This window comes from Rana temporaria, chromosome 12 (genome assembly GCF_905171775.1).
Source record: "Rana temporaria chromosome 12, aRanTem1.1, whole genome shotgun sequence".
In the NCBI taxonomy this organism is placed as follows: domain Eukaryota; kingdom Metazoa; phylum Chordata; class Amphibia; order Anura; family Ranidae; genus Rana; species Rana temporaria.
In genome coordinates, this window is record NC_053500.1 from 20,183,169 (window position 1) to 20,209,142 (window position 25,974).

The following is a 25,974-nucleotide window of genomic DNA, read 5'->3' on the forward strand; positions in this document are numbered from 1 at the left end:
AGAATTGCACTGAGACAAAGATCCCTACTAGGGAGAATAAACTGTTTTAAAATGTTTACACTCCCTAAGATACTATATATAATGCAAATGTTACCAATTGCATTACCGGGTGTCTATTTTAAAATACTAAAACAGTTACTAAATAGGTTCATATGGCGAAACAAAAAGGTGCGCATAAGTATGGAGGTGTTAACTAGAGATAAGGAACATGGTGGTCTGGGGGTACCGGATATTTACACATATTATAGGGCTATACACATGGCACGGGTGATCGATTGGGTCAGAGATAACAAAGAGAAAAGGTGGGTGAGAATAGAAAGTTGTTCAAATAAGTCACGGTTAGGAAAAGAGATTTGGATACCGCCACATTTTAGACAAATAAATCCGCACATGCACCAAATCACATTGGCATCCACGTTTATATGGGATAGGGCACATAAAAAACATCGATGGGGCTATAATTCCCCACTAATCCCTCTATATGACACACTTTTTTTTATACCAGGGAAAATGGACCTGTTTGGTAATTGGATTAAAAAACCACATGCACAATTAAAAGATATATTAAAAGATGGCAAAATTCTTACCTACCAGGAACTAAGTAAAAAAAAAGATTTGTTTGAGTTGAACAGGTGGCGATACCAGCAGTTGACGCATTTCGTGGATTCCCTCCCCTCCCCCCTGAGATCAGATAGACACTTGCTTCCTTTGGAGCGCCTGTGTTCCGCCCCAGGGGGAAGGGGCGCGATTTCCGCAATTTATAAAATATTGATGCGATTAAAAGACCCCGGCCTCCCTCATTATATTAATAAATGGGAAGAGGAATTGGGAACGGGTAAAACCGAGATAGAGGTCAGGAAAATATTAGAAAGGACCCATACGACCTCATTTAATTGTGCACTGATCGAAATGAATTTCAAGTGTTTAGCACGATGGTATATAACCCCGGCCATAGCACACCGTTATCAAGACGACACCTCCAAAAATTGCTGGAGGGGCTGTCTTGAAGTGGGAACTATGTCACATATATGGTGGACCTGCCCAAAAATCAAAACATACTGGAATAATATATTATTGGTAATTGAGGAGATAACCGGAATTAAAATACCTCCTGATCCATGGGTCTGCTTGTTCCATGGGACAGAAATGTCAACTAAACAGTACATGAGAACTTTATTTCCTCACGTACTAGATGCAGCAAAGAGTCTGATTCCCAAACAATGGAAGGACCCTATGAGCCCGACAGAGAAGAGTTGGTTTTGCAGAATCAATGACATATATTATGCTGAACAGCTCAGGTTTTTGGGAGAGGAAGGAGAAGGCGGATTTAAACGAAAATGGCAGGACTGGGCCAACTTTAAACTTACACCAAGGTATATTGACAGGATGATCAGATGATTTGACATAGAGTAGGAAGATTATCGGGCAAAGAGTGATTCAATAGGAGACTGACTTCCGGAGGTAGGGGAGGGTGGGTAGGTGGGGAGAAGGGCGGGGGGTGACATGAGGGTGGGATGAGGGTTTGTTTGGCTTGGGGAAACTAATGTACCTATCTTTGTATTTAAGTATTTTTTTTTCCTCCCTCTTCTTTTGTATATTAACTGATATATATTAAAAAAAAAAAAAAAAAAAAAAAGGGGAAGAAAATGAAATGAATAGATAAATAAATTTTCCAACCATGATGCGAACTAAGGAGACTGCGAAATGAACGCAAATTGATTGAATATCCTGAAAGTTCTCTGAGGCGGAAAAAAAAAACAAAAAAAAAAAAAAAAAAAAAAAAAAAAAAAAAAAGAAAAAAAAGTTAGCGAGTTCCAGAGGATGGGAGAGGCTCTGGAGAAATCCTGTAGACGAGCATGGGAGGAAGAGATGAGATAGCTTAAGAGTAGGAGGTCTTGAGAGCAGCGGAGAGGAAGGTTTGGGTGATATTTGGAGATAAGATTGGTGATGTAGCTCGGGGCAGAGTTGTGAACGGCTTTGTATGTTGTGGTTAGTAGTTCGCCGGGAGATTGGGAGCCAGTGCAGGGATTGGAGGATAGGGTTGGCAGACACTGGTTAGTAGGTGGATAAGTCTGGCAGCAGCATTCATGATAGACTGAAGAGGGGATAGCCTATGGAGAGGCAGGCCAATGCCTCTATAATATAATATATATACACAGGGCTTTTTTTCTCTGAAAATAGGTGCAGGAACTCAACTATGGCCCCTCAAAACCCCCTTGACCCCCGCACACACCCTTCAAACAGCATCAAATACTGGGTGTGTTCATATTTCACTAACAGTGGGAGAGTCTTATAGGGGGCATTAAATACCAGGAGTGTATTATGTACAGAGTGCAGAGTTCAGGTGTGCACTACACACAGAGTGCAGAGTTCAGCCTTCTTCCACAGCACTTTACCTCTGCATCCCCCATCCACATCTCACTTTCACTCCTCTTCCCAGCCGGCTCTAGGAACTCCCGTACACTGTAAATGGCTCTGCCTCTCTCACTTGCAGAGAGATCATCATGCATTGCACCCCAGGCACCCACATCTCATTTGTCCCTATCCTGCACTCAGGAGACAAGATTTGTGGGAGAGACAAGCTGTCACTTGTAAACACAGAAGTCGGACTTCTGTGTTTACAAGAGATAGTGCTGAGCAGGGAGCAAAGGGTCTGAGCCAGAGGTGGTGGAACTGAGTTCCACCAAGGTCCAGCTGAAAAAAAGCCCAGCTGAATACACAACATATTATTGGTTGAATTCATTTATTAATATTATATATATTAATTATATTATATATATATATATATATATATATATATATATATATATATATATATATATATATATATATATATATATATATATATATATATATATACACAATATATTACTAGTTGAATTAATTTATTAATATTACACATATATATATATATATATATATATATATATATATATATATATATATATATATATATATCTATATATATATATATATATATATATATATATATATATATATATATATATATATATATATATATATATATATATATAAATATTAATTATATTACATTATATATTAATATTATATAATATAATATAATATATATATATATATATATATATATATATATATATATATATACACACACAACATATTACTAGTTTAATACTAGTACTAATAGCACAGTACAAATATGTACTTGCAGGGCACAAATATATTTGGAGGCATGGTATTTCTTTTGTCACAGTGGTCATTACTATAGTAAAAGCATGGACCAAATACGAAGGCCACAAAACTGATCAGGTTGCCCACTACTGTTCTAAGCCCTACCATAAAGTTTGAATTGTTAGATATCTATTTACGCCAAGTCCTCAAAGGAAATGGAGCCATAGAAACGATTCATTAATTAATCAATTCATTAGCTTGTGAGCTGACACTTGAGCATTCTGCAGCCAGCTTCTCAATGAAAATTCAGCATTTTGTCTCTCCGCTGCGGTCCCCAGCTGAATCATGTGACAGACACAGGGCACTACTGATCAAGCCAGCCCAGTCAGTTGGCAGAGTAGTGCCATAAACTCCGAGCCGGCTCCTTAAACCAGCGATATTCCCACAGGGAGCCGCTTCAAAGCTCCTACACATTATTCATTGCGGTGGAAGAAAGAAAAAAAAAAGCACAAAGCTCTTATTAAGCACATTCAAGCAAGCAATAGAGTTTCAAAGGAACAACAAGCTTTAGAAGCCACGTACGGGGCAGGAGACCACGGAAGCATCCTGGAAAAACCAGAGGGACCTTCTGGCTTTTGTCTTGTGAAAACATATATGAAATCACCATTATTCTTCTCTGTTTTGTGGTTCCGCTGTATATGATCAGCCTCCTGCAGAGAGGCTCTACGGACTAAAGTGAGCAGCGGCGATGATACTTTGCTGGCTCAACTATTTAAAAAGAAGCCTCACCCAAGTGATATTTTATACGTCAGGTTAATTGCAGGGTTCAATCTCTGTGGCAGTACTCACGGCTGTCCGGGGTCACAGACAAGAGATCTCTTTGCATTCACTCATGGTATGGTGCAACTTGGCTTTTCAGCAGAGCTACCTCTCAGTCTATTCGTTATTAGTTCTTAATTGGTCCTGCATGGATGCCCTTGTAGCATCCACATAAGGGAGTTGATTTAACTCATGGGGTATTTACATATATATTTTATTTTGTGGTATTTATTTTCACGCAGTCAATACCTCTGCATACAGCGCAAAATAAAGCATTTTGCAGTGGTATTCCTTCCATTGCTAAACGTGACAGGTCAGTTCAGGGCTGCAGGTTGTTAAGGAGCCAGCACTTGCTGGCGTCCTAACAACCATGTCTCATCAATGGAAAGGAATATCTGGACAGCTGCACTCCAAAAATGCTGCCTTTATTAATAAAAGTCTGTCTGTCTGAGTCAGAGATATGGCCGCCCAAAGCCTCGCTCTTCTCCCTCTCCTCTCTGCACCTGGCTGTGACAGCTTCTCAGCCAGGTGCGCACTTCCGGGCAATCTTCTGGGACCTGTGACATGTCCCAGAAGATTTTAGGGAGGGAGGGGGAGAGGAGGCGTTGCCTAGATGACAAGAGTGGAAGTGGGAGCTGGGTACCTGTCAAAACTAGGTACCCACTCCCCCCCCCCCCAAAAAAAATGACATGCCAAATGTAGCATGCAAGAGTGGAACTCTACCTTAACAATAAGTATTAACGAGAAAATGCATTTCCTGCAGAAAATGCGTGGGAATGCTGAATAGCTGATATGCTAAAGCTAACTGGATGAATAGCTTAAATCCGTAAGAAAAAGTTGAAGTGAGAATCAGCATTCCCACTAATTAGCATCTTTTTAAAAGTGATTACCTTTTGCAGGAGCTGCCCCATAAAATTGCCCCATAACATTTCTACCATCAAAAATGCCCCCATCAAAATGCCTCCATCATATTACCACCATCAAAACTTCCCCCATCAAATTTCTCCCATCATCTTACCACCAACAAACTGCCATCAAATTGCCCCATCTAAAACTGCCCCCTTCTAAAACTGCACCATCAAAATTGCCCTCATCCTATTGCCCCATCAAAAACTGCCCCATTAAAAACTGCCCTATTCTATTGCCCCCATCAAAAAGTACCCCCATCCTATTGCCCCATCAAAAGTTGCCACATCCTATTGCCCCATCAAAAAATGCCCCCATCATATTGCCCCATCAAAAACTGCCCCCATCAAAAACTGTCACATGCTCTCATTGATTTCAATGTTAAAAAAAAGTGTTAAAAAGCGTAATATTTTAAAAAGTAGAAAAAAGTAGAAAAAAAGTTGAAGAAGTTCCCATCATTAGCTGAGAGAGCTGAACATTTTAAAAGTTGAATGGTTTTAATAGCTGAAAGTATGCAGAAGTTACACAGAGCCAAAAAACATAAGGAATAAAATTTAAATTAAAGATAAATAAAAAAAACGAACAACAATAGTGGGACTGCTGAAGCATTCCCACGAAATATAAAACGGTTTTGTATTTTTTTTTTAATGGGTCTTTAATTTTTTTTACCAAAAAATAAAAACCGCAGACGTGATCAAATGCCACCAAAAGAAAGTTCTATTTGTGGGAAAATAATGATAACATTTGTATTTGAGTACAGCGTTTGTATGACCGCGCAATTGTCATTCAAAGAGTGAGAAAGCTGAAAGCTGAAAATTGGTCTGGGCAGGAGGGGTTTTTTAGTGCCCGGTAAGCAAGTGGTTAAGAAAAATCGTCTGTTATTTTTGAGTCATCAAGAGATTTCAAAAACAACAACTCATGATGACTGAGAAAAAAAAAAAAAACTAACAATTTTTTTTTTTTTTTTAAAGGAAAAAGCCTGACAGGTTCTAATAATCCCTCTCCACTCCATCCAACACTAAAAATAAACAGGATTTCCTTTATTTATAATGTAACATATGGGAGAGAAATAGGGGGAAAAAAACTGGTTTGGCAGTTAAAGGATTATACATTTTTAAAAAATATAGTATTTCTTAGTGAAAGGGTTAAAAATGGAGAAATAATTGGGGTGTAATAACAAGAAAAGAAAAGAAATGAAAAGATGTTATCATAAGAATAGAGATATTTATTTCAGCCATGGGACTGAAAGGGTTAAATCTCATTCAGAATAACATCTTCTTAAAAGGAGCCGTGTCCCTATTAGATCCATATAGTGATCCTAAAGTTCAAAAATAAGGACGTGGCTTCTTTAAGAAAAATTGGCAGTTATTTTTTTTGCTGAGTAATCATGAGATTTAAAAACAACAAGTCACATGACCTGTGATGTCATCGGCTGAGCCAATATAAAGAGAGGGAAGACAGCAGTAGCTGAGTGTTCACTGACCAGTGAAGACGTGTTTCTGATCTCTCCTGAGATTTTTCTTTGCGATTTGATTCGATTTAATTAGATTCGAGTTCGAAGTGAGTTTCTTTATTTCTTAATAATGAGACAATTTAAATGTAAAAAGCTTTTTTCTCTGAAAAACACCAAAGAGAAACCCAGCAAAGGAGGGGCAGCTATGGATGGAGGTATCAGTGACCAGCCTGCAGATACCCCCAAAAAGCCCCCCAAAATGAAGAGGACCCGAACGTTTGTACGCGGCTGTTTCAGAGCCGTCGTTGGATGTTTCGGATTCGGCTGTAAAGCCAAAGGACATCACCGGGATACAGACACCAAGATTGGTAAGTACTATGGATAGTGATAGACAGTGATAGATACCAAGGGCCAAATCCTCAGCCAGGCGGCGTAACTTAACTTTTTCCATTTAAGTTACACCGCCGCAAATTTCCCAAGTTAGTGCCCGATCCACAAAGCACTTACCTGGGAATTTGCAGCGGTGTAACTTAAATTCCGCCGGCGCAAGGCGTTCCTCTTCTCCAGGGGGCGATTACCATTTAAATGAGGCGCGCTCCCGCGCCGGCCGTACTGCGCATGCTCGTGACGTCATTTTCCCAACGTGCATAGCGCAAAATTACGTTACTTCGGGCTTTGTGGATTGCGACGGGACAATAAAGTTGCGTCGGGTAAAAAAAAAGATACGGCGCCCAAAAAAAAATTGAAATTTAAAAAAAATCGCGTCGCGAGCAAGAAAGGTCTGTTTTTACAAGGTGTAAACAGTTTACACCTTGTAAAAGCAGCCCTAATTTTGCGTTTGCAAAATATAACTTACGGAGAAAAAACGAAGCTGAAAAGCTTCGTGGATCTCCGTAAGTCCTAATTTGCATACCCGAGGCGGCATTTCGACGCAAAATGCCCCCAGCGGCGGATGCGGTACTGCATCCTAAGATCCGACCGTGTAATTCAATTACACATGTCGGATCTTCTCCCTAACTATGGGAAACTGATTCTGTGGATCAGTTCCATAGTTAGGACCAGGGATACGACGGAGTAACAGCAATTACTCCGTCGTATCTCTTTTGAGGATTTGGCCCCAAATGTATTCTGGATAAGTCACCTACACTCATCGATTGAAAAACTTTCACCCCGAAATTATTCCTTTTCCTATTATTTCTAATGGAATAATAATGAAATGGAATTTTAGAACAAAAGGAGATATTAAAGTGATTGTTAAGCCTCTATGGGATCTTTATATCATTCCCTCTGTCAGATAAAAAGCTGCATCCTAGTGCCTGTGTGTTATTTAAAAAAGAACCGGTTTCTACCGGTATAAAGCGGAAGGAAACCCATCGATTTAACAGTTTCAAAAAACATTTCTATTGCTGGCATGCTGGGAATGCCAACTGTCACATTTATTTTGCTCTCAACCCAACTGTCATAACGGCTTACATGTATGCTGTTATGGCAGTTGAAGATTAAACAGAGGTCAAGATGAATACATTGTAATACAAGTAGAAATTTTATTTTTTTGTTGTTGTTTATAGAGCACAGGCACTAGGATGTAGCTTTTTATGTGACAGAGGGGATGAAAAGATCAGGGATCGTGAGAGATGACAGGCAGGGAGGGGGAGGGTGAGGGTGGAGGAGACACAGGGAGAGCTGCAGATAGTAGCCTATGATGGAGACATGTACATGGAGGGTGAGGGGGAGGAGACACAGGGAGAGCTGCAAATAGTAGCGTATGATGGAGACACGTACAGGGAGGGGGAGGTGGAGGAGACACAGAGAGAGCTGCAGATAGTAGCTTATGATGGAGACATATACATGGAGGGTGAGGGGGAGGAGACACAGGGAGAGCTGCAGATAGTAGCGTATGATGGAGACACGTACAGGGAGAGTGAGGGGGAAAAGACACAGGGAGAGCTGCAGATAGTAGCGTATGATGGAGACATGTACAGGGAGGGTGAGGGGGAGAAAACACAGGGAGAGCTGCAGATAGTAGCGTATGATGGAGACACGTACAGGGAGGGTGAGGGGGGAGGAGGAGACACAGGAAGAGCTGCAGATAGTAGCGTATGATGGAGACGCGTACTAACTCCGGTGTCAGGACTCTGCAGCCCTGATACATGGGAGAGGGTAGAAACTGGTAGGATCAGCCAGATATTTCATACACAGCTCAAGCACTATAAACAGACTTTAAAGGAACAGGGTCTTTATTTATTTTTTGGCGATAACAAACATTTTAATGATGCCAAAACACACAAAAAAATATTTTGTTATAAAAACATCTTCATTGGAGTCCAAAGTTACACATGTATAGAAATGGAAATAGATATTGATTAGAGGTCACCCCCCCCATAGAGGCTGGGTGTTTATTAACCACTTAAGCCCCGGACCAATATGCTGCCTAAAGACCCAAGGGTTTTTTACAGTTCGGGACTGCGTTGCTTTAACAGACAATTGCGCGGTCGTGCGACGTGGCTCTAGCAAACCTTGTTCTATCGTTATGGTTTCTCCTTAGATAAGCTGATACTGGGAGTTCATGTGCTCGTCTCGCCCCTTTCCTTTGTCTATGCTTTCAGGGGTTTCTTTTTATACCAGCTGAGTTGAGGCCACAACTTGGTGTTGCCTTTCCCACTTGGCTCGGTTCACACTGACTTTAGGAGCCGTCTTAACTGATCTGACCCAAGTTGGTCCGACTTTGAAAATGCTCCCTGTACTACTTTGGTCCGACTTTGATCCTACTTGAGCCCATTGAATATCACTGAAGTCGGATCAAAGTAGGATCCCTGTCCTTACCATCCGACTTTTGACATCCGACATTGTGATTACAGCAGCAGTAATAGGAATGTATATCACACTGGGATTGTTTTGATTGGTCAAAGCTCAAGTCATACTATCACAAAGTCGGATCAAAGTAGTATCCTGTTCATTCAAGTCGGATGGATGTTGGACCAATGTAGGACTGATGTCGCAGAGCAAAGTAGGATGAAAGTCGTATGACTGTCGTGTATTATCAGTGTGAACCCGGCCTTAAGAATGAAGAGCCACTTTAACCAGCAACTATAAGATATCAGCATCCATGTTTCCATTCTAATAGCACAGGAGCAATAGACAAAAAAGTCACCCAGTAGGGGGCAGTACCTGGTTTTGAAGCTTCATCCACTGAGCCATTGAACACCAAGCTAGAGAAATCCGGCCGGTTGTCATTCATGTCGATGACGTAGATGGAGAGATCGATGGGATTTTCCACCTTGTTCCCATTCATGTCCACAGCGTGTGCCCTGAGCTGGAGACATAAACGGACACAGTCAGGAGAAAAGCACAATAAGGTTTTGGGGTCATTGCTTCAATTTACCTTACCAAGATAAAACTAAATCATCATACCACATTACAAGGACATGGCACGCAATCCTTGGAGCTGGCTTAACATTAGGCAGTTAACAGGATAGCCACTGCCACATTTTTTTCTATCTCAAAACAAATTCTATTTAGCATATATAATATATCTAATACAGGCTCCAGAGTAAAACAGTTTATTATACATTTACAATCTTTAGAATACAGAGAGTATCAAACAAGCATATTCAGTAATATCAACTACACACGATAGAAACAGCGAGTATCAACACGTGACATATGTGCAGAGATTTTACAGGAATCCATACACAGTTACGCATATAGAAAGGCACATCACGTCCCCCATTCACCATGAGCGAGTTACCCAACAGATGGTGAGTCCATGGCACCTTGGCTATAACATTCGGTCCAGAACAAGATCTAACGGGGCCAACCCAGGAATGCCCAACCAGGCTTCCCACTGCTTTTTTGGGGCTGCCCCTATGCTGGTAAATGTATTTTTCTAGCCTCAAAGTTTTACCCATTTTCTCTATCCACTCCTTCACCGTAGGGAGGTTCTGTAGATTTTCAGTGCCGCTGAATACGTTTCCAGGTCTGAAAAAGGGCCCTAGCTATTGCCTGCTTAGAGGCCTCCTCCTCCAGAACATCGTCTATGATACCTAACAGACATTGTTTGGGGTCCTCTCTAATCCGAACCTGGAAAACCTGGTTGATGATACCTTTAACCTCCTTCCAGTAAACATGTCGGGGGCAACGCCGTAGAAGATGTATTAGACCACCATGATCCCTCATGCAACAAAAACATGATGGATCATCGCGTACTTCCATTCTTGCTAACTTAGCAGATTAAGAGATCTCCGACCCCGGCTCTTAAGATGAAGAGTCAGAACCAAAGTAAAAAAAGCTTAGAAACGGGCAATTATTAATTCTTCATATGTAATGCTATGTAATTATAACAACAAAAAGTGACACCATGACAAAAAAATCCTAACAATGCATCCTGCAAAAGAAGAGATGTGAAAATGACCTCCACAGCAGGCAGCAAGTCCTATGTTATTTAACCACTTCCAGCCCGGCCTATAACAGAATGATGTCCAGGCGGTGGTTTTGTTTTCCTGACTGGGCGTCAAATGATGTCCAGCAGGATAACATGCCGGTGCGCGCCCGCGATTGGCAAGCAGCACAGCTAATGCTGGTGCTGTGTGTCAGTCGGACATACCACATCTCCGATCGGGGTATGGATCCTCTGACGGAGGCTCCTTACCGTATGATCATCTGTAACCAAACCAATCACAGCTGATCATCACGTTAACCAGGAAGTGCCGGTAACTGGCTTTCCTCGGTTTGCGCTGACAGGGAGAGCGATCGTTGGCTCTCCCTGTCAGAGGAGGGGGGGGGGGGGTCTGTGCTGATAATCAGCACAATGATTATCAGCACAGCCTCCATCAGATGTGCCCATCAGCTGCCAATCAGTGCCCCATCAAGAATGCCTGTCATTGCCCATCAAAGTGCCCTTCAGTGCCCATAAAAGTGCCAATCAGTGCCCAGCAACAGTGTTGTCTGAATATTTAAATTCGTACATAAGCATCTTCATGACTGATCCTCACATTTTAAATGATCGTTATGAAGTGGCATGTAGTTTTTATTTTAATCCTTTTTCTTAATTGAAACATTATTATTTTTTTCCCTGATTTCGGAATGGCGTTTAACTTGGTTATGACATTTCCATATGAAACAAATGCATATTTACATTTCGGGAGTGCGGATTGTCTTTAACAAATCATGTCAGCTGGCAGTTGTGATGCTGGTGAGGTGTGAGCGGCTGGTTCCTTTCCAGATGTGATGATTGTGTGGGTTCACTGATCTGACACTGAAATGATGCTGTCATATTATTCAGAGTTCTCGCTAGGGAGATGCTGCAAACACAGTGTGTGTGAATGAGACAGCTGAGATGGTTAACTCTTTTGATGCACGCTGCTTCTACCTGCAGCTCTCCTGAGAGTGGGCTTAAAGTAGATCTAAAGGCAAAACTTTTCCTTCTTTTTAAAAAAAATATGGGGGTAGAGAGGGGAGGGTTATAACCCCTGGCAGATTTTTTTTGCCATCTGTGTCACATTGGGGAGATATCCCCTCACTTCCTGTGTCATAGCCAAAACCCCTCCAAACTAAAGGAATCCCTGGGTGTCCCCACTGGAAGATTTCCCCTCACTTCCTGTGTCATAGTCAAAACCCCTCCAAACCAAAGGAATCCCTGGGTGTCCCCACTGCAAGATTTCTCCTCACTTCCTGTATCATAGCCAAAACACAAAAAAAATGGGATCCCTGCGCCCCACCCACCCACTCCAAAGCACCTTGTCCCCATGTTAATAAGGACAAGGGCCTCTTCCCGACAACTCTGGCCGGTGGTTGCCAGGGTCTGCGGAATCTGGAAGCCCCCTTTAACCACTCAAGGACCGGCTCACGTACATATACGTCATCACTTTAAAGATGAATATCTCAGTAACGGCAGCCGATGCTGCCACAACCAAGATATCCATCTTTAACGTGGCCGGTCCTGTAAACGATAATGGTGGTCTCTGCTGCGGATTAGTTATCGGGGGTGGGAGAGGGGCCCCCCCTCCCGGCGCTCTCCTGCGCCCTCTGCCGCTTACCGGAGCCGTCGGCAGCGGCGGAGGCGATCGGGTCCTTCACGGGGGCCTGCCATGTATACGAGTGAGGGCAAGACGCGAGTTTCACAACTCGCATTCGGCGCTCTATAAGTATTTATTCCAATCCAAGATGGCCCCCACCCGTCTCCATAGCATAGCAGGGTGGAAGCGACATCAAAACATCACTTCCGCCCATGCGTCTTAAAGGCATATTTTTTTGTTGCCATTTTTTAATTGCATTTTTGTCTAAATATGAGATGTGAGGTCTTTTTGACCCCAGATCTCATATTTAAGAGGACCTGTCATGCTTTTTTCCATTACAAGGGATGTTTACATTCCTTGTAATAGAAATAAAAGTGACATTTTTTTTTTCTAAAACAGTGTAAAAATAAATAAAATCAATCAAAATATATAAGAAAACCAAAAAATATTATTTTTAAAGCGCCCGTCCCAACGAGCTCACGCGCAGAAGCATACGTGAGTAGCGCCCACATATGAAAACAGTGTTCAAACCGTACAAGTGAGGTATCACCGCAATTGTTAGAGCGAGAGCAATAATTCTAGCCCTAGACCTCCTCTGTAACTCAAAAGATGCAACCTATAGAATTTTTTAAACGTCGCCTATGGAGATTTTTAAGGGTAAAAGTTTGACGCCATTCCATGAGCGGGCGCAATTTTGAAGCGTGACATGTTGGGTATCATTTTACTTGGTGTAACATCATCTTTCACAATATAAAAAAAATGGACTAACTTTACTGTTGTCTTATTTTTTTATTCAAAAAAGTGATTTTTTTCCCAAAAAAATGCGCTTGTAAGACCGCTTCAAATACGATGTGACAAAAAGTATTGCAATGACCGCCATTTTATTCTCTAGGGTGTTAGAAAAAAAATATATATAATGTTTGGGGGTTCTAAGTAATTTTCTAGCAAAAAATCTGTTGTAAACACGGAGTCTGAAAAACAGGCTTGGTCCTTAAGTGGTTAAGAAGGGGGCTCCCCCAGATCCCTGGCCCCCACCCTATGTGAATGAGTATTGGGTACATTGTACCCTTACCCATTCACCTAAAAAAAAGTGTCAAAAATAAACACTGTACGCAGGTTTTTAAAGTACTTTATTAAGGCATCTCCAGCATCTCTTCCGATTTCTCCTCCCCTCTCCAGCTCTTCTCCCTCCTCCGCTTATGTCTTCTGCCTCTGCCAGTTGTTCTTCCCTGTTTGATTATTCTCCGCTAATGTCTTCTAGCCCTCTCCAGTTCTTCTCCCTCTGTCCGCTGTCTTCTGCCTCGTCGGGTCTTCTCCGCTGTCTTCTCGCTCTTTTGCCAGGTCTTCTCTGATGTCTTCTCCCTCTGTTCTTCTTCCGATGCTGACCGAACGCGATCTCCCGATGTAATGCCTTGTGCAATGACTTATATTGGCATGGGGTGGTCCCACGTGCTGATGTCATCGTCCCATCATGCCCCAGGCGGTGACCCCGCCCCATGCCAACATACATAGTGGCACACCGCGCACCCAGCGTTAGAGAGGGAGAGAGTGTCGAGTCAACATCGGAAGAAGAACAGAGGGAGAAAATAGCAGAGAAGACCTGGCAAGGTTGCAGGGTGCGCAGTGATGTTGCAGGGCACAGAGACATGTTGCAGAGTGATGCTGCAGGGCGCAGAGTGATGCTGCAGGGCGCAGAGCGATGCTGCAGGGCGCAGAGCGATGGTTTTTAGGGACGCAGAGCGATGTTGCGGGGCGTAGAGCGATGTTGCGGGGCGCAGAGTGATGCTGCAGGGTGCAGAGTGATGTTTCAGGTCACAAACTGATATTGCAGGGTGCAGAGTGATGTTTCAGGGCACAAAGTGATATTGCAGGGCGCTGAGTGATGTTGGAGGGCGCAGAGTGATGTTTCAGGGTGCAGAGTGATGTTGCAGGGCGCAGAGTGATGCTGCAGGGTCTTGGGGATTGCAGGGCGCAGGTTGATGTTGCAGGGCACAGAGTGATGCTGCAGGGCACAGAGTGATGTTGTGGGGTGCAGAGTGGTGCTGCAGGGCGCAGAGTGATGTTGCAGGGTGCAGAGTGATGTTGTGGGGCGCAGAGTGATGTTGCGGGGTCTTGGGGAATGCAGGGCGCAGGTTGATGTTGCAGGGTGCAGAGTGATGTTGGAGGGCGCAGAGTGATGTTTCAGGGTGCAGAGTGATGTGCAGGGCGCAGAGTGATGCTGCAGGGCGCAGAGCGATGCTGCAGGGCACAGAGCGATGCTGCGGGGCGCAGAGCGATGTTGCAGGGCGCAGAGTGATATTGTGGGGTGCAGAGTGGTGCTGCAGGGCGCAGAGTGATGTTGCGGGGTGCAGAGTGATGTTGCGGGGTCTTGGGGATTGCAGGGCGCAGGTTGATGTTGCAGGGTGCAGAGTGATGTTGCAGGGTCTTGGGGATTGCAGGGTGCAGGTTGATGTTGCAGGGTGCAGAGTGATGTTGCAGGGTCTTGGGGATTGCAGGGTGCAGGTTGATGTTGCAGGGTGCAGAGTGATGTTGCGGGGCGCAGAGTGATGTTGCGGGGTCTTGGGGATTGCAGGGCGCAGGTTGATGTTGCAGGGTGCAGAGTGATGGTATCACCATGCTGGGTCTCATGAAGATGTTATCATCCCCAAGTCATACGGAAACCCTGGCACACTCCTAATGGTTGTGTAAGATGAAAATAAAAGAAATCGAATTGCATATTGCGATTATTCTCTGCAGACGGGCTTGGTACCAGGAGCTGGGGAAACATATGTTCTGCTGAAGGAAATTGATTGACAGCCTGGGAAAGCTGCTCACCTCTGGCTGGGAGACAGATGCTGTAGCATGTCGTCCTTGCTTTGGGAAGACAGAGAAGAAAAAAATGAAGTGACTGAAAGTCATTACCGCAATGCAGAGACAGGCAGCTTGTATGGAGGGTAATCCGGCGAGCACACAGGAAGCTTCTTAGCGTTTGTCAGATGGAAGCAAAGGCCCCGCTCCATGTACAAGCCTGTCAATGCTTCTCTTTGTGGAAGCCATTAAGTCTCCTCTGATTTATAGGGTGCATGGGGAGAGAAGCTGCAGCTGTGTTACCCTAGCAGGGAAAACAGACGCTCCTGGGGTTTGTAGTTCATTAATAAGTGATCACCGCCAACGCCGATGATTGTCGCTCAGATTGACGCGTTATATCCCCCTCTGCACAGAACACGTGGGTATTAGCTCTGCAAGCTTTTACTAATGATTTACGGAAGTTTCCACATTCAGACAGCCTTGATCTTGTGGACTGTAATTAAATATTGTATAGTATATTGCTTCTTTATGTATCGACTCTCTCTTGCACTTTTTAGACGTGTTTTTACAGGACACAGTGTTTATTTTCATCATCCTGGGAAACAATATAAAACTGATTTCTGTATATAAAATAATTGAGTACAGACAGTACAGTGCTGTATCCTGGGGCAATGGAAAGAACTATGCCTGAATTTATACAGAAAATCACAGAAGAAAGCTAAAAAAGAAAGACTGCTAGTTTGCAATAGCAGCAAAAGAACACAAAGCCGTCAACAATCTCCTGAAGGTAAAAGACCCTTGGAAAATTCTCCAGCTCACGGGTGAACCGAACATCCTATACAACTGCTAAAAGGTCCAACAGTATCAGGGGACGGGGCCCAAAGAAGCAAGGATAAAGGGATTCATTTCATTTCATTTATATTAGTCTCATAATTACTCTCAATTTTGCTCATTAAGCTGTCTGACAAACAAATACCATATTTTTTCTGGGGGGGTGCTGGGGAGGGCATACTTGCCAACTGTCCCGTTTTTAACGGGACAGTCCTGTCAAATAGGACCTAGTCCCGGCTGATTTAGCCTGCCGGGACTTGTCCCGGTTGTAGGGGACCCCGCGATCGATCCGCGGAGCGCTCCGGAGCCTAGGAAAGTCCCCGGCTTCGGCCTAGCTCCTGAGCGGCGGCCATCTTGCTCCACCCAGTGTGCTTGCCAGAGCCCAGAGCACAGCGTGACACGCCTCCCTGCCTCAGCGTGTTGACTTCTGTAGTCAGCGCGCTGAGGCGGGGACTTGGGCTTTGCCCCCCCCCCCTGATTTCAGAAGTGCTCCCCCCACCACCACCAATAATATTGGTATCAAACTGCATTATTTGTTTCCATGGGGGGTGGACCAGGGTGCGGGGAATAATTTGCTGCTATTTGTGAAGGGGGACTATCTTGTGAGGAGGGTGGGACTCTGTTGTGATAGGGGAATGGGGGGGCTCTCTGTTGCGACGGGGACCCTGTTGTGATGGGGGGCTGCAATGGGAAGGCAGGATTCTGATGGGATGGAGGTGATGTAATTAGGGACTGTGATGTACAGGGGACTGACTCTGATTCTGAAGTGATGGGTGGAATTTGTGCTGTAAACAAGGCTTCTGCCGAAATGCGTTAGTCCGTTTTGTACATGGTCATATTGGAATAAACATTATCAAGACTTTATCTCCAGAAGTGCCGGCTCCTTTATGCCTTGATTTCATTTGTTCCCGTTTGGGCTGTTGAAAGGATGTCCGAAGCCAGAGCACCTGGACTGGGTGTGCCGTTTGCTATCCTCCTAGAAGCTGCACTGATCAGAGCGGCGTTTCCTTGAGCTACATATAATGGGTGGAATCTGATGTGTATGGGGAACACTGATGTGAAGGACGAAATTCCCATATGTGGTGCCAAGGAGTGGGTGGCATCATCATCCAGTGCAGATGCCAGTGTCCTTCAATATAATAAATACAGTTCAGAACTTGGGTGTCTCGGGATTTTGCATACTTATCAAGGTTGCCATGACTACAAAAAACACTGGCCTAATACATGTGCTTTTCATTGCAGCGACATAGAGATGTGGGGAACAAAGTGAGGAGAGGAGTGGAGTGGAGAGGATTAAATATTAGTGTGTTGACATTATGCCCCCTGACTTTTTTTTTACTGCACCCCCAGTTTAGACAGGCTAGATCCGGCCTTGATGCATTTTGCCAGAAATTGTGAAATCTCGCTGAAATCGTTTTATTTTTCCAAAATATAGAGGAAAGGAAAGCTCCTAATTTCGCTTATTCCTACACAGAAATAACACATATACTGGATTAATCACAATACGGCCTAAGTAAGTAAGCCTAGACCTGTGATGGTGAACCTTGAAATCCCAGATGTTTTGGAACTACATTTCCCATGATGCTCATGCACTTTGCAATGTAGGTGAGCATCATGGGAATTGTAGTTCCAAAACATCTGGGGTGCCAAGGTTCACCATCACTGGCCTAGGCAATTCCTTTCTGATTTCTGGGTAAATAGAATTTCTAAATGGCGGAGCTATAAGTGAATGCCACACCCAGAGGCGGCTCTTTAATTAGGCAAATTAGGCCTCTCACTCACAGGGGCCTCGCAGCCTCCTAATTTTCCCAGTTTTGAGGGACAGGGGACCCTAACGCTGCTGTGCTCAGGCAGCGTTAAGAGCCCTGACTCAGGAGCGGGGCCACCAGCATCCCTAACAACCAGTGAATATCGGTGACACCACCCCTTGTGACGTCAATGACCCAGCATGCTCTCAGTCAAGGTCGTCACAAGGGGCAGGTTCACCAGGTGACATCACCAGGTGGCCCCGCCCCTTAGTTATTAAAGAGCAGGATCTGGGGGACACCTAGTTAAAGGGGGCTTCCAGATCCCGATAAGCCCCCTGCCCACAGACCCTCACAACCACCGGACAGGGTTCTGGGGAAGAGGCTCTTGTCCTTGAATTATTTTTCCCATCATGGGCGTGAGTGGGGCCCCAAGTCAAGTTTTGCCTAAGGCCTCACAAAGCCTAGAGTCGCCTCTGTCCACACCCACCAGGTCTTACCACATCACCCCACCTTTCCCGACACTAAGGCCCGGATTCACGTACAGCCGTGTATCTTTGCGGCGGCGTAACGTATCCGATTTACGTTATGCCTCCGCAACTTAGACGGGCAAGTGCTGTATTCTCAGAGCACCTGCTCAGTAAGTTGCGGCGGCGTAGCGTAAATCGGCCGGCGTAAACCCGCCTAATTCAAATTTGGAACAGGGGGGCGTGTTTTATGTAAATGTTCTATGACCCGACGTGATTGACGTTTTTCACGAACGGCGCATGCGCCGTCCGTGGAAATCTCCCAGTGTGCATTGCTCCTAATACTCCGCAAGAACGTCATTGGTTTTGACGTGAACATAAATTACGTCCAGCCCCATTCACGGACGGGTTACGCAAACGACGTAAAATTTTCAAATTTCGTCGCGGGAACGACGGCCATACTTAACATTGGTATGCCGCACTTACGCCACCATATAGCAGGGGTAACTATACGCCGGGAAAAGCCTAACGTAAACGGCGTAACTGTACTGCGTCGGCCGGGTGTACGTTCGTGAATTCGCGTATCTAGCTGATTTACATATTTCGACGCGTAAATCAGAGTACACGCCCCTAGCGGCCAGCGTAAATATGCAGTTATGATCCGACGCCGTAAGAGACTTACGCCGGTCGGATCTAATAGAAATCTATGCGTAACTGATTCTAAGAATCAGGCGCATAGATACGACCGGCCGGACTCAGAGATACGACGGCGTATCTGGAGATACGCCGTCGTATCTCCTCTGAGAATCTGGCCCTAAACGTCTATCTGCGGTCAGTACGTTTTTGGACTTGTGAGTCTCGTCGCTATAGGTGGGGTAGATCTGGGTAGAAAGTGAAAAGCTATGCAAGGGGACTTCACCAGAAAACAAAGTACAAATAGAAATGCTTTCATCACGCTTTTTCCAGAAAATATCTGCTCACATCCTTTCCCGAAATCCAAAAATACTTCATAGCAAATTCCATTTTAACAAGAAAGATATGATATTTTTAACAAGTATATTTCTCGCATTGCAAATGACGTTTTTAGGATTATCGGCCCCGAAAACACGGATGAACACTTTATCAGCACCTCAGCTGGTGTTTTGTTTGAGCGTGAAGCCGTCTAAATTGGGCTCCACAATCCTAACTTCTCATTACATAACAATCCAGTTTAATTCCAGTGATTTGTGAGTGAGATGTGCCCAACTCCCGCTCTACAGACAGTGGCGGGTTTGATTCGCGGCCAGCCACAAACACTGCCGCCTCAGACTCCAAATGAAAAACTATTGTTTGGGAATGAGGTAATTTCTGTGCTGGCCGCGCCGTTCTGAGAGGCTGAGTATTTATCTTCCCCTCAGGGTGCGCTTATCACACAATTCCCAGGCTTTGAAATAGGCCTCTGTAGCTTCAGTGATGCTATGAATATTCCGTGCCATCATCCGTACAATGTGTGAACACCAGTCAGTCTATGGAAGCACTGATCAGTCTGGCGCATCTTCTTCACCTTTACAAGGGTATATCTCTCATCTCAGCAGGCTCGGCTCAGAAGGATGCATTAAACTCCTCTCCTAAAAAAACAGGGTTTTATTTTTTTGCTTTGTTTTATTAATGTGTGGTCACTGGGGTTTCCATTATTCTGACGTTGTAGACAACATGGCATGAGCACTGAGACACCATTGTTTGCCCTTGCAAATTCTGCAGGGGTGAGGAGACAATGGGATACTCTTTTCAGACGGGCGCGTGGTTCTTGTGCAGCCTATACTGCAATAAGTCAAATAGCTAGATTCAGGTAGGCAGGCGTATCGTTGCGGCGCCGTAGTAGCCGTAGCACAAAGTACTTGCCTGCTAAGTTACGGCGGCGTAGCGTAAATCGGGCGGGCGTAATGGCGCCTAATTCAAATTTAGCTGAGGGGGCGTGTTTTATGGTAATGGGGGGGGTGACCTTACGTGATTGACGTATTTTACGAACGGCGCATGCGCCGTCCGTGTACATATCCCAGTGTGCATTGCGGCAAAGTACGCCGCACGGTCCTATTGGTTTTGACGTGGACGTAAATGACGTAAATCCCTATTCACGAACGACTTACGCAAACGACGTAAAATTTTCGAATTTCGACGCGGGAATGACAGCCATACTTAACATTACTATTACAGCTATTTGATGGAATAACTTTAGGCCTGATAATGCGTTACGTAAACGGCGTATCTCTCCTGCGTCGGCCGGGCGTACGTTCGTGAATAGGCGTATCTAGTGATTTACATATTCTACGCCGACCGCAATGGAAGCGCCACCTAGCGGTCAGCCTAAAAATTACACTTTAGGATACAACGGTGTAAGAGACTTACGCCGCTCGTATCTGAGCCTAATTTAAGCATATCTGGTTTCCAGAATACGCTTAAATTAGCGCCGGCGCAAATTCAGACTTAGGCCGGTGTATCTACTGATACGCCGGCCTAAGTCTTTCTGAATCCACCTAAAAGTGTCCTCAGTGCCTCAGGTGGACAGATATGGAATTACATCCTTCTTTAAAGTGGATGTAAACCCTCCATACACCCAGTGAAGTTAACAGCCTCAGATGATACACAGAGATTAACCAAATCTCCCCACACAGGTTTTACATGTATATTTGCTGTGTTTACATTTATATACTGTTTAGAAAGTTGAGATCCTGTTAGGAGATTTTCTCTTCCTGGTTAACACAGAGTGTGATGTCTGGGCATACAGCCAAGATAGATAACATTGCTGATTGGAGGAAAGACACACACCCCCTCTCATCATGGGCAGACACTCTCAGAGCTGTTTTGTAATAGGAGCTGCTCTCTGCTAATCTATTTTAGCAACCTTCTTCGTCAAAAGATTCTGGCTGCTTTTGTCTAAAAAGCCAAAAAGTATGTCAGTAGAGTTCTCAGGCTGATAACAGAGGTACTGTTCAGAAGAGAGCTATAAGGCCTCGTACACACGATAGGATAGCCAGAGGACAACAGTCTGACGGAATTTGACGGAAACGCCACCTAGCGGCCAGCGAAAATATGCACCTTAGATCCGACGGCGTACTAAGACGTACGCCAGTCGGATCTAGCACAGCTTCAGGCGTATCTTGTTTTGTGGATACAAAACAAAGATACGCCGGAGCAAACTAGAAGTTACGCGGCGTATCAATAGATACGCCAGCGTAACTTCTTTGAGGATCTGGCCCAATGTCTCCTGCCCCAATGTCTCCTGCCCCACCCCCCTTCATCTTGTCAAATTAAGGAAAATTCCGATGTCAACTTTCTAAATTTCCGTCAAATTCCGCGTCGAGTATGCAAATTAGCTAGATACGGGCGCAAGTACGTTCGTGAATCGGCGTATCTAGGTCATTTGCATATATGACGCGTAAATCTACGGAAGCGCCCCTTGCGGCCAGTGTAAATATGCACCCAAGATACGACGGCGTAGGAGACTTACGTGGGTCGTATCTCGTTCCCTGAATACGGTGCATAGATACGACGGCGCATCACAGAACTTACGCGGCGTGTCAACAGATACGTCGGCATAAGCTGACTGTGAATCTGGCCCCTTATGTCTAAAAAGATCATATTCTTGATCTTGTAGTACAGTTTTGAGGAAAATAACCAATTTTTTGTTATGTTCAATCAGGTACAACAACAAGTATATTGTTACTTACATGGTACGATGATCTCTCTTCTCTGTCCAGCGGTCTTGTTACATACATCTTGCCAGAAATGGGGTCTATATTGAAAATTTCCATTGGGGGTTGATCAGCTCCAATACCCGTGATGCTGTACCGGATCATGCTCTCCCGGTCCTTGTCTGAGCGGATCTGCAGAGGACACAGTAATCAGTCACATGGATATACAAACTGGGCAAAGAATGCAGAACCTATACTATATACATTGACATAAATACATGTAGAATATCATTTGACACATTATCACTAAATTTGGAAAGTTAGAATATCAAACCCATTCAGTGTTTTATTTGGAAATTTGTATTGAAATCTTAATATAGCAGAAAAAATACACTACATAACCAAAAGTATTGGGACACTTGCCTTTACACGCACATGAACTTTAATGGCATCCCAGTCTTATGCGGCGTACACACGATCGGAAATTCCGACAAGAAAACTGTGTATTTTTTTCCGATGGAATTTTGTCTCAAACTTGTGTTGCATACACACGGTCACAGAAATCTTGTCTGAAATTCCGTCTGTCAAGAACGCGGCGACGTACAACACGTACGACGAGCAAAGAAAAATTAAGTTCAATAGCCAATGCGGTTCTTTTGCTTGATTCAGAGCATGCATGGATTTTTGTGCGTTGGAATTGCATACAGACGATCGGAATTTCCAACAAGAACTTTTCCCGTCCGACAACCAGCTTTCAAATTTTTGCTGTCGGAAATTCTGACAGAAAAAGTCAGATGGAGCCTACACATGGTCGTAATTTCCCACCAAAATCTCACATCAAAAACTTTTCTTGTCGGAATTTTCGATCGTGTGTACGTGGCATTAGTCTGTAGGGTTTAATATGCATTGGTGCGGAGTCATGTTGGAACAGGTAGGGGCCATCCCCAAAGTTGGGAACATGAAATTGTCCAAAATGTCCTGGTATGCTGACGCCTTAAAGCCTCGTACACACGATAGGTCCTTCAGACCGTTGTCCTAGGTTAACCGATGAAGCTGACTGATGGTCCGTCACGCCTACACACCATAGGTTAAATAACCGATCGTGTCAGGACGCGGTGACGTAAAACACAACGACGTGCTGAAAAAAAAGAAGTTCAATGCTTCCAAGCATGCGTCGACTTGATTCTGAGCATGCGTGGATTTTTAACTGATGGTTGTGCCTACTAACGATCGGTTTTGACCTATCGGTTAGGAATCCATAGGGTAATTTTAAAGCAAGTTGGCTTTTTTTTAACCTATGGGGCCCACACGCGATCGGTTTTGACCGATGAAAACGGTCCTTCAGACCGTTGTCCTCTGGTTAACTTATCGTGTGTACGAGGCCTAAGGCCTTGTACACACGAGGAGACATGTCCCATGAAAACGGTCTGCGGACCGTTTTCATCGGACATGTCTCCTGGGAGCTTTTGGTCTGATGTGTGTACACACCATCAGACCAAAATCCCCACGGACAGAGAACGCGGTGACGTAGAAGACACCGACGTTCTCAAACACGGAAGTGCAATGCTTCCACGCATGCGTTGAATCAATTTGACGCATGCGCGGGATTTCGGGACGCTGGTTACACGTCATAACCAGCGGACATGTCCGATTAGGTGTACTAACCATCGGACATGTCCGACGGACATGTTTCCAGCGGACAAGTTTCTTAGCTTGCTAAGAAACTTTTGTCCGCTGGAAACCTGTCCGCTAGGCCGTACACACGGTCGGACATGTCCGCAGACACTGGACCACGGACCAGTTTCAGCGGACATGTCTCCTCGTGTGTACGGGGCCTAAGAGTTTCCTTCACTGGAACTAAGGGGCCAAACTCAACCCCTGAAAAACAACCCCACACCATAATCCCCCCTCCTAAAGCTTGCGGACAGTCTTCCCAGAAGAGGTGAAGCTGTTATAGCTGCAAATGGTGGGCCAACTCAATATTGAACCCTACGGACTAAGACTGGGATGCCATTAAAGTTCATGTCCATGTAAAGGCAGGCGTTCCAATAATTTTGGCAATATAGTGTATTTTATAAACTGTTGGTGAAGGCAAAACACCTGTAAATGAAGACTACAGGCCATGAAATTTAAAGATGTTGATAACTAAAATGACCTGAGTAATAGAGCGAGTTCCTTACACATGGTATCCCTATCATGAAAGGAGGCAGCCATCGCTGAGCTCTTCTTATAAGAATGTTAGCTATGAGGATGTCATGAGAATGCAGTCATACCCAACCAGGCAACTAGTATTTTCAGAAAATGGTAGAGCCATAGTTTTCTCAAGACAGGTTTACTTTAAAGAATTAACAACTTGAGAGGGAGGGTAGCAGGATTTTGGACTTGGGGTTGTGTTGATAGACAGCGTGCCTTCAGGTGCATTCTGCTGTATTTGAGATCAGTTTGAGATGCTTTCAGGAATCATCCAAAACTTATCGACCGAAGCTTTTGACCTCCTTTTGATCTGCACGTGACCTCCTTGTAAGCTGTGTCAATCTGCTTCAAGCTACTTTTGCATTCCCATGAACTTGTATTGGGGGAGCAGTTCAGACAAAAGCCCATCAATACTGGCCCTAAAGCAGCTAGAAGAAGAGAATTTGCACACGCTACTTTCGTACCCTACTAATCGTTTCTCCAATTCCCTTTTATATTAGATTCAAAAGAGAATAGCCCCCCTCTCCAGTAACTTGAAGTTCCCCATTTCCCATATAAATACCAGCAGTCCGGCATTTGTTTTAATTACTTGACAGAAAGGAATACATTGGTTCAATATAGCGCCATATACCCTCTTCATTCTGTATGAATAGAACCCATCTCTGTAACCTCATGGATGGAGGGTCAAACAAATAGAAGGGTCCAGTTAGTCTAAGAATCCCTTTCAATATGAAAGTTGAGAAATTCAAAGAAGTCTTTGGAAGAACCTTAGAATCATGTACATATTGAACCTAGCACCTTGAAGTCTATAGATTATATCTTTGCCGAACACGAACATCACTGCTCAACAAATGTAGGGTTATAGAATACTATACATATCCTCACATCATCTTATGCTGTTTGACTACATCCCTTTTCTTTCTTTTTTTTTAGTTCTTAGTAAATTCTTCAATGTAAAACAAAGTGGCGCTGAACTTCCCCAGTGGCCCAGTGCCCAAGTATATAACATCTTGAACACCTTTCTACAGAAAATACTTTCTATGAAAGCCCCCGAAGCTCTCCTTGATCGGAAACCTGGGGGGATATCCCAAATATCAGTTTATCCTCATGATCAATGTCCTCACCACCACCAAACAGCAGAAGCTTGACTGTCTGAACATATACTGTATATCTGTGTCTTAGGGCAAATTCTGAAAACATTGGACTATGCACAATGGAAAACGGGCAGTCAGGCTCCAGAGCTATATGTCAGGACTGTGGATCTCGTATTACTTTCCAAAAGACTTTGACTGTCTCCTCTTTGTAATTGTAATGACGACCATTCTAACGCCCATTGGCACTTGGATAATGCAAATCCCCTGTGGCCAACTCCCACCCGAGGCTGCTGCACAGCCTACCTGAGAGCCCCCCTCTCCGCAAAAAATATTAAAACAATATTTTATGTGGCTATTGTTGTGTGCAGGCAGCCAATGTTAGACTATGGTGACACACAGCAGCTGTATGGACACAGCTACAGGTCCTAATTTGACAGGAGTGTGGATGCAGGGGTACAGCCCCAAACACTGACAGTGTACACTTATCAAATTGGGACCCGTGGTTGTGTTCATACAGCTGCTGCATCCTCATAGAGTGACAGGCAGCTCCAGCCACACAAACTGTTCATTCACACTGTATGGGCTAGAGCAGGGGTCTCCAAACTGTGGCCCTTTGCTAGCCTTTATCAGGCCCTTGGGCACTATTCCTCCCACCGACACCAACAACGGGCCCTATTTCTTCCACTGATACCAATGATGGGATACTATTCCTCCTATTAAGAGGGACACTACTCCTCCTATTGACCACCAACCCTGAGGCCATATTTATTCTTACTGATGCCGGGCCCCGGACATTTCTACCCCCACTAGCCACAATCCGGCCCTCCTAAAGCCTGAAGGACAA

At 44.4% G+C, this 25,974-nt stretch overlaps 1 protein-coding gene across 2 annotated transcripts in view; it reads right to left on the minus strand.

Annotated features, from left to right (window-relative positions):
• Positions 1–25,974, minus strand: part of CDH4 (cadherin 4) — an 836,782-nt gene that overhangs the window by 104,651 nt on the left and 706,157 nt on the right. For both annotated transcript variants that reach the window (XM_040331280.1, XM_040331281.1), the window contains exons 5-6: positions 21,880–22,035; positions 9,497–9,641 (exon numbers count right to left, since the gene is read on the minus strand). In XM_040331280.1, the coding sequence (XP_040187214.1) occupies positions 9,497–9,641; positions 21,880–22,035 (301 nt within the window). The remainder of the gene's footprint in view (positions 1–9,496; positions 9,642–21,879; positions 22,036–25,974) is intronic.